This window comes from Ruditapes philippinarum, unplaced genomic scaffold, assembly GCF_026571515.1.
Source record: "Ruditapes philippinarum isolate M1 unplaced genomic scaffold, ASM2657151v2 ctg20228_1_1_1_1, whole genome shotgun sequence".
Lineage (NCBI taxonomy): Eukaryota > Metazoa > Mollusca > Bivalvia > Venerida > Veneridae > Ruditapes > Ruditapes philippinarum.
This window is the reverse complement of record NW_026858785.1, coordinates 1,880-12,126: the sequence shown is the minus strand read 5'-3', so window position 1 is coordinate 12,126 and position 10,247 is coordinate 1,880. Positions and strand designations below refer to the sequence as shown.

The 10,247-nt window shown below is 32.5% G+C and overlaps 1 protein-coding gene across 1 annotated transcript; it reads right to left on the bottom strand.

Annotated features, from left to right (window-relative positions):
* Positions 1-3,463: 3,463 nt before the first annotated feature.
* LOC132754273 (dynein light chain Tctex-type 5-like) lies at positions 3,464-4,941 on the bottom strand. The gene has a single exon (XM_060744888.1). The coding sequence runs from the start codon at positions 4,468-4,470 to the stop codon at positions 3,838-3,840; it is 633 nt and encodes a 210-aa protein (XP_060600871.1). The 5' UTR covers positions 4,471-4,941; the 3' UTR covers positions 3,464-3,837.
* Positions 4,942-10,247: the final 5,306 nt, after the last annotated feature.

Here is a 10,247-nt window from a genome sequence, read left to right as displayed (position 1 = left end):
TGAAATTCGGGTTAAAAGTGTCTAAAACCAATTTTTCTATAAAAATGACATTTTTCTGTATATAATTTATAAAACATTATTGATTCGTAAAATTTGTAGGTTAATGATCAGAAAACAAACAATATATGGTTGGCTGAAATGCTTTCACTGTTAGGAGAAATATATTCTTAATCACATTTTGCAAGTAACTGATAAAATCTGGTTGTACATAGTCTGTTATTATAGTATGCCAAACACATTTACCACATGACAACTAAAGTGGTAGCTAGCAAACATTCTTCAAATCTTGTGTTATCTTTAATTTTTTTCTGGTGCTACATATCATCGTTTCATATTTCCAAATCATTTTTTTTTTAAGTTATAGTCACGTATTGATAAATTTGAAATAAGCGAATGATCTTAAATTATTTTCTAAAGATCGAAGACTAGTATAAGCTGAAATTATATAAAAACTGGAAAAGGTAGTTAGTTAAATCAGCAAAAAGGAGTGAAAACTGCCTTTCAAATCCCCAATTCTTGTGATATAACTTGAACCACTCAATATAAGTTTAAATCACTTGAGGAAAAGAATCTATTATAATATAATCCATGCCATTGCGAAATGATGTTGACATTTCATAGTTTACATACCCACGCATTCAGATAAAGTACATAGTTCTGTCTACTTTAATAACACGATCAACAGACGTCCTTGTAATAGATCGAGGGCGTTATTAGATTGATCAGTGAAGACTGACCATGGATATAATAGGATCCAAATTCCGAAAACGCTTATATTGTCATTGAAGGAGTTAAGTATGCACTTTGTATGATGGGAATACCAATCATTTCATTACGCAATGTCAATCCCTTGTTAATTCAGTGCATTCATTTACATCATATTTGATATCAGTAATTAATAGATAAGTTAAAACTTTAAAAAGTAAGACTTTCTCTAGATTCCAGAAGAGGAGAATTTTTTTTACATTTAACATGTTTAAGGTCACATGGGGGCTTTCAAGATTTACCGTTGAAAGAAGACCAGCCAAGAGTTCTCTATGCATTATTTTAGGCATGAGCGGGCACCCGAATAGAATCACCAACTGTCCGTGAGGTATAGTTAGATAGATTTCTCAGATGAAAGGTTTTTGTATTGAATTAGTATAATCTAGCTGTCTTCCCGGGTATGATAAATGTGTCAACGCATCAAACCACTTATCGTGTTTTTTTTAAAAATAATTTGTCTAAAAAGTTGTTTGTATTTTATTGGTATATACAAGTATTTGTCTATAAAAAAAGTTTTTAAATTTTAGTGGGGTATGCAAATATGGAATGTTTGATCGTGAAGAATATTACACAATCTGACAATGTCAGACTGTCTCAATTAACCTATTATTTTCTTCATATTACGCACTTGTAAATGAATGAAAATGTAAAAAATCAAAAAAATGGTATTGAATAAAAAATATATTAAAAAGTCCATATTTTATCTCATTATAGCCATTGAAATTAATTATCCAATAGTATAAATGAACGCCTGTCACCTGAAGTTGTTGATGATAATAATAGAAAATTTAAAACGTTTGAAAAATTGGATTTTAAATTAATAAACTTAATGTAGATTGAACAAATAAATTTTCAATTTTAATCTTCACTTCAAGTGTTTAATTTTACTGAAATATTTACATTTGGTTGATCGTGGTAAGACACCGAGATGTTCAGTTTATACGACGTATATAAAGATTAGCTAATTTAACATCGTAAGTCAAGAGAGATTTTGATGTTATAAAATTTCAATGTTTGCTCAACACTCAACGGGGAAATAATTTAGTATTAGCACCCATATGAATCCGAGATTGAATGTATGTAAAGGGCACAAATGGATTTGAATTCATAATACCATAAACACCGATAATATTGTTTTATCAACGGGATCAAGTTATTGTGCCATTAATTGAAAAGTTCTGGTTTGTTTACTTAGATTTAATTACCATAGCCTATTTAAAAAACTGTCAATGTTTACTTAGACAAATACAGGAAATCGGTCTGTCAATCGATCAGTAGTCAAGGGGACGTCTCATCAGAATCAAAAGATCAACTCCTTTGTGTATTTTTTTTTTTTTTTTTTTGGGGGGGGGGGGTGTTTGTAACCAACTGAATATTCACAACTATTTATATTTCGATTTATTCGTGAACATTAGCAAACACGAAATAATCAGCGGGATTTCTGGTAATTTATGATTGTGAAAAAAATCTTTACATTCCTTATTTTGTTAGCTTAACACATGATATTCTTTTCATATTTTTCATTGTCAAAAATTTGTTTGATCTTCTTAAAATATGTGTGCTATTATATGACATGTTATAGTTACATGTACACTTTTGCTTAGGGAGTTGGCGATGTTGTTAAAGCTGCACGCCTTTAAGATTTTAGGAAAGGTATAAAGATTCAAAATTCTAGTAAAAATTTACATGTAATGTGCGATTAATGACCGATTTTTTTCAGTATCTATAACTACACTTCTACTGCGTTACTAATGCAGTAATGGCTATTTTTGCATATTTTGACATCTTTATAGTGATGCTTTGATAATGTGTAAATTGCATTCTTTTGGTAACTTTACAATATTATACTGTTAAATACATTTTCAAATTTTCATGAAAATTAGTATGAATCTGGAGGTGTGCTGCTTTAAGGTGAGCGCTTATCAACCAGGGGATTGTGGGTTCTAGCCCTACTTGTGATCGTGGTTAGTTATTTCCTCATTTGACGCCAGTACTGATTAGTGCCAGGAAGCGGACTCACAAATTGTTCCAGTAAGCTTAAAGCTTGAAAATTATCACAATCAAATTTAAATCATATACGTTTAAACAAGTAAGCTTCAAGCTTGAAAATAATCACAATCAAGCTTAAATCAAATACGTTTAAACAAGTAAGTTTTAAGCTTGAAAATCATCACAATCTAGCTAAATCAAATGCGTTGAAACAAGTAAGTTTTAAGCTTGAAAATCATCACAATCAAGCTTAAATCAAATACGTTTAAATAATTAAGCTTCAAGCATGAAAATTATCAAAATCGAGCTAAATCAAATACGTTTAAACAATTAAGCTTCAAGCTTGAAAATCATCACAATTAAGCTTAAATCAAATACGTTTAAACTAGCAAGCTTCAAGCTTGAAAATCATCACAAATATGTTTTAACACTTTCTTTCATAATTTTTAAATCACAACATTGTTTTGCTTACGTCGACGTCATTCCTCTCAAAAAAAATCATTCTACTCAATATTTCTTTCGACAAAAATTCCGTGATTAATCGAAAATTTCGAATATCTGAATTTTAATAGGTTTAACCGGCTATCTGTCATGTCATTTCTAACATGTTTTAACTTTTAAATTGTATCTTTTCAAAGCCAAATCATGATACGAACAATGTATGGATTTCAATAAACTGTATTTATCAAAAGCAATTAAAGAAAAAAAGTAAAAGAAATGATTATTTATGTGAAAATCGTATATAAATAATATGTACAATTATTTACATTAAAACCAATTAAAAACAAATAAATTAGTTTCATATTATGATCATTCGTCATTCATTATATTAAAACTTCTATCAAAGAAATGATCATTTCAGAATAGAAAATTTATTTCATCTTGGATCAGATGCTCATCATTTATCAATAAGAGAAGAATGCAATAGCAAGATTGATTCGGAAATTATTCTTTACTAATCAAATCGCACACTGCATTCAATGAAAGACTTTAAAGTTTTTTGACAGTGTTAAAGGTTTATACGAATATAAAAAAGTCCAAGTACATCACATTCTTTTGTCAGTATCAATGTTCTAGGAGAATCTATTCATTATAAATTCCGAACACAGAAGCTGTGCAAAATAGCGACGGAGTTTCCAGTGTATATGTTGCGAAGTCGTCCAACTTTTTGTCCCAGGCACATCGGCTAGCAACGATAGTGCTTTGATCCCTTCTTTCACCTATGTGAACAACAGCTACTATCTTATAACGGTCGTATTTCAGTTTCTTGACCCCGTCTTTGATTTCATCAGTAAGAAGTTTACACATATTCGAACAAAATTTAGGATGGTACTTGAACCCTTTCATTCTCTGATCTATAATTGACTTTAGCACACCTTCCGCCTCTTCTGAATTAAATTTATGTTTCGGTTCCATCCGGTAGGTTGGTTCGCGCTGAACATGAATTGAGTTGGAATAACGTGAAGATCCATAAATGCTGCCTGAGCGATGGTACTTGTTTCTGAGATTTCTTGTGAAACGTTTAGCTGCCAGAAGACCAAGAAGGCTCGGCCCTCGTCCGGTTTGACCAAGAACAGGTTTTGTGGTTTGCGCATGTTGCAGCGGTGGTAAAGGAGTTGGGTTTTTGGACTCTCTTGGTGACGTCACAGTAATTTGCTTGCTGCTGGTTGTAGCACTGTCCTGACTAATTGAAGCTTCGCGAAGTCTCTTTAACATTTTGAAAATTTATATTTTATCAGATTTAAAAAATATCCAATATTTGTATTTTACAAGTAAAATCCTTAAATATGTGCGCCAAAACTCCACAGCTAAATTGAAAAATATTCCGGTATTTCACATAGATTTTATTAACAAGTTTGACGTTTGTATTATTTACAGAGTCATATTCGAGATGCTCCGAATGTAACAACGCAGAGAAAAGCGGCTTTATACGCTGGTATTTTCATAAAAATAATCGATCAAAATCAAAGGCAGATGCCGCGTTGATCTATCTTGAAGAATAAATAACAATTGACTGCGATAAACCACGTTGTGTATTATTATAGATATGTCACTTCCATTTAGGTCCACGTCTAAATCGTCCTGTTTACAAACGTAAACTATGGTAAGAGAGAAAATCAAAGTGGTCTTGCCGATATTAAGTGTTCCGTCGATAAGAGGGCCAACAAAATCAGTGTCGCCTGCTAGGTGAAACTGATCGTATCGATTGGTATTTTCAGTGTCAAATTACTATTATGCAAACATATTAGTAAATTGTCTGTAAAACGGATGTAATGTGCAACAAACGAAAATGATTTTTTTTTATAATTCCTTTGAAATAAAATAAACGACTGATTATAACATTTCCCCCGACTTAGTAATTGTAAATATTGCACTTACAAACAAAAAGAATAATAAGTAGATGTTACATACTAAGTTAATATTGATATTAATTAAATCAATAATCTAGAAATCACCGTAAGTATCCAATGTTTGAACAAACAAGTTGGAAACAAATTTTAATACTATTTAAACTAAACTATTGGCCAGTTTCAATTTCCAGCTTAATTGACCAATAATAAGCTTAGTAAATATTAAATAGATGCGGACTTCTATAAAATAAACCACGATATTATTTATATTAAAAAGTAACACTAAAAATGGTCTTTAAGGCAGGAAAGACATGTATGTATGTATGGATGGATGGATGGATGTATGCGTTAGGGCTGAGAGTACTGACCCCTGACATGTCACCATTCATGTCTTTAAATGTTATTATCAACCTGCAGTAATTCACTGAATGATACTTAATATAATACACTCAGGTGTTGTACCTGTTATAGTCATTCATTGCAATGGTCCAGTATAAACATCATCAGAAAAAGACACCCAATTGACCTTTTTTACATTGGGAAATAATAGAAGCCTATCTTACAATGAATCCTATCTTACAATGAGTGTTCCCTCAAGTAAAAAATGAGATTTTGATCTATGTAATTAAGGATCGTGATCGTTAAAGCGTGCCATACCGGGGAGATATAACCATCTTTGCAAATATTTCACTATTCACTGATGTAAAGCTATGTAGTTATAGTCGTAAAACTGCGAAATTGAATGAAAAATTTACACATATTAAAGTTACAGTGTGGGAAATATACCATAAACAGGTAAAGGATTGTATTTTTTAAAATTTGCATAAGTGTAAGAACTGAACATTTTTCGTAGGTGAATTACGTCGCAATGTAAACACTAGTGCTATAATGACATAGGTAAATATTTACAAAAATAGTTTTTGAAAGTACATAAATCAAGTCATGTTATTTTGATGAATACTCAATAAGTTTCTATTATAAAATCTTTTCCTATATGTATATATACATATTGTTGTTAGCGCGCGCGTTCCGTCTTATGTATGCATGTGCACCTGCGTTCGTGCGTATCGTTCTTTTCAATGGTGCATTGTAATATGTAAATAAGTAATTTAAGTGTTATCAATACGAACCCCATAAATATCTTGAAAATCAGCTTTTTGTGCTTCTAAAAATCTGTGATTATTTTCAGTTATTGCTTAAGCAACTTGGACCAGTTACTGCACAGTAGATATAGATTTAACATATCTAAATTTGTTAGTTTAATGTATGAAACCTGGGAAATAAAATCGTAGTTCAAGATAAAACTTGGGATTTTGAAAAAAAAACTATTCCTATGGACATGTACACGGGCGTGTTCAGTAATTTTTCTTTAAACGCCTCGCCGATTGCCAAAGCTGAACAGTTGTAATAATTTATTGCTTTACGGGTGCGTAATTTTTTACAATCTGCCAAGGGAGGTAATCACTAGGAGTTTGACATCTCCAATTGTTGAGCATTTCTCATATTTAGGTGTCCAATTTTCATTTAATGATAAATTCAGCAGAACTAAAACATTCCTTATTGATCAAGCCCGTAAAGCCATGTTTTCTGTAATTAGGAAATCTAGGATACTTAATTTACCAATAGATATGCAATTACACTTGTTTGATACAATGATAGCACCCATATGGGTGTGAAGTTTGGGGTGTTGAAGATGTGAGTGTTGTGGATAAATTTCAATTAAAATACCTAAAGATAATTCTACAGTTGAAACAGAGTACTCCAAATGCTATGATTTATGGGGAGTTGGGTATTACCCCTCTTTCAACACAAATTAAAAGTAGAGTTCTCAATTACTGGGGTAAAATAGTTAATTCTAAACATGATAAGATAGTCAGCATTCTATATAGAACAACTCATAATTTATATACTCTGAATAATATTAAATCAGATTGGGTCTGTTTTGTTCGAAATAATTTAGTTTAAATGATCTTGGATTGTCGCATTTTTGGATAAATCAAAATGTGGAATCTCCTGCTTCATTCAAGAATACTGTCAACTTCAGATTGCGTGATCATTTTATGCAAAATTGGAGAAGTACAATTAATAATTCCAGTAAATGTCTAAATTACAGGATTTATAAACAGGATTTTTGTTTTGAGCCATATACCTCAGCAAGTTACCTATGAATTTAGCTTTAATTCTCTTTAAATTTAGAAGTATGAATCACAAACTTCCTATTGAAAAAGGAAGGTTTGATGATATTCCAAGAGAACTTCATACAATGGTCAAGCACAATGAGAGGAAGTACAGTGCTCAAGAAGTGTAACTCTTTCTGGACTTATTACAGAGTCATTCAATAAAACTTCATCGATAGTCAACCACATTTAAAGGAAATGCAACATACAAGAACCACAACTATCTTTAATTGCCCACAACCATAGCTCTATTTCAATTCTTTTGCAAGGTATTCTGTTTCTAGTAACTTCCTCATTTCCGAAGCAGTAAATCAAATTTAGTGATAGTTCTAGTTTTTTTAAAGAGGTATTTTCTTACATAAATTTAAAAAGATGTATGGGAGGGTAATCACAGATGTTTGGCATGGGCCATGACTTACACTATTCCTGGGAACATTTTGCCCTCTACAACACAAAACCCTTAAACATCATCTAAACATCATAAGTATTGAGAAAAATCAATTATGCTGGTATCCCCTTCAGACTTTTCATTTGACATATTCTGTATCCCCCAAACTCCATACACACCCAGGCAGGTACCCAGGCCCTGAAAAGTAGTTAAATACACACCTGCACATGTACATGTTACATGATGAAACATCTTTCTGAACTCTTTCCATTGGACAAGCATCGACCCCCCCCCCCCATGGAAAACATTTTTTGATAAAAAAAGACCTCCTACACACAAGCCTTTTAAATATGCCTTTTTGACAGATATCCCTCATACACATAAGACATTATTTGTGATACTCAGCAGCTATGCCTGGAGCTCAGAATTTTGGCATGTAGAATTTCATAGTGGACCCCAGGCTCTACAAAAGTCATAGTCATGTCCCTTGGGTCCATAATGACCCCATCCTGGGAGTCACTTGTTTCATAGACTGTGTTGTAAAAGACAACAATTACTTATTAAGTAACAACAATGGCCATAGCTAAGATTCTTGGCATTTAGCATCACTTTCTTGTGATCTTCTACAACATTTATAAAAATCAAATATTTAGGGTCTAATTGGTCCTGCCCCTCGATCTTTTACTTTATATAGACTTATGCAAAAAAAATACAATTGAAAGCCTTCTTTTATGAAACTGCAAAGCCTATTAAAGCTTATTTGGCATGTAACAATTTTGCGGTTTAATGAAATATGCCTGTGGAGAGCCCTCATGGCAACATAATTTCTATACACTTACTTAGAAATCTTATCAACAATAATATTTTCCTTGGTTGAAACTGTAATGAATAGAGCATAAATATTTGGCATGTAGCATCAAAATTGGCCTACTGGTCATGTAGTTTATGAAGGCTTATATTTATACAATAACACATTTTAGTCTGATCTTGTATAAATGACATATATAATGTCCCTGGAGTGAAAAAAGCTTCATCCTGTGGAGTCATTTAGTTATACCCCCTTCAAAGAAGTGGGGATATATTACTTTGCATTATCTGTCTGTTGGTCCTTAGACCAAATGGTTTCTGATCAATTACTAAAGAACGCTTAGGCCTAGGAACTTCAAACTTGGTATGAGGATAGTTCATGCCCTTAGTAAATGACCCTTATTGATTTTGGGGTCAGTGGGTCAAAGGTTAAAGTCACATTGACCTTGTATGTCAAAACAGTTTCCTAGCAATAACTGGGCAACCCATGGACCTTCAAACTTCACAGATGCATGTCTTTTGGTCAGGATATGACCTCAAAGGATTTTTGGGGTCAAGGGGTCAGAGGTCAAGATTAAATTGACCTTATAGGTAAAAATGCTCTCTGATCAATATCTCGACAACTTCACAGGTGCATTGGTCTTGGCAAGTAGATAGGCTAACCCCTATTGATTTAAGGGTCAAAGGTCAAAGTCACATTGACGTTGTACGTAAAAGATGGGTTTCCGACCAATAACTCAACAACTCAAGTTGATATTTTTTATTAAACTAAAAATGCTTTTGGTATAAAGATTTCAAAGTGTAATGTAATATGACAGTTTGGCTGTAATTAAGGAGGCCTACATGATTCATAAAACTTATGCATATGTTATTTGGTAAGATTTGTGATAAATTTGTCATAAAATTGCTGCACACAACCTTTACAGTCAAATTACCTAGTGACTAGTTTGTGTCACTAGGGCTGGGGTGAGTATCCGAGTACTAGGATCAAACCACGAATCAAAATGAAAAATCGAATACAAATATTCGTCAGCCTAGAGATCGTGGATCGCGATCTTATTTGTTTATATACATTCACTTTTTCTCAAACTCGAAAATTCTAGAAAAATACACTTTGAATATGAATTATGCGACTTTAACCTTAATACAATTTACCGATTAAAGACAGAAAGTAAACAAACAAGTACCATGATGCTGAGCTTAGGATGTAACTAGTTTCGAAAAAGGAATCACTCTATCTTTGTTTAGCACTATGTTTTTCATGAAAATAAATAAATTATATTTTAGTCGCTATAACACGTGACATGTATCGAGGATGGTTTTATTTTTAATAATCCAAAATGTGCAAAAACTGAAGTTAATAATTACGTTAGTATGACATTAACATTCTGTCTGCAACAATGGCTGAAAAGGAGTCGCCCTGAATTCCACCAGTAAAATTTACTTCCAATGTTTGGAAATACAGTCTTGTCCTTTCATGTCATTAGACACGTTTCTTTTACCACCGGTATAAGTCAGTTCGCCATGGCATGTTTTACAAACTGCTATTTTTTTCATTTTCAATTGTGAATAACATAAGTATTTCCAAACATTGGAAGTAATTTTGTTGGTTGGCATGACTCCCTTTGAAACCTATGTTTTATTATCCACCGCCAATGGAATCGGGAGGGGGATATAATTTTGGTGTTGTCCGTCCGTCCTTCCGTCCGTCTGTTCGTCCATTTGTCCGTCCGAATTTCGTTTCCGGACTATTTCTCTGCAACTACTGGC

Excerpts from the sequence above, each read along its gene's own strand:
- LOC132754273 (XM_060744888.1), bottom strand. The coding sequence starts at position 4,470 with ATGTTAAAGAGACTTCGCGAAGCTTCAATTAGTCAGGACAGTGCTACA.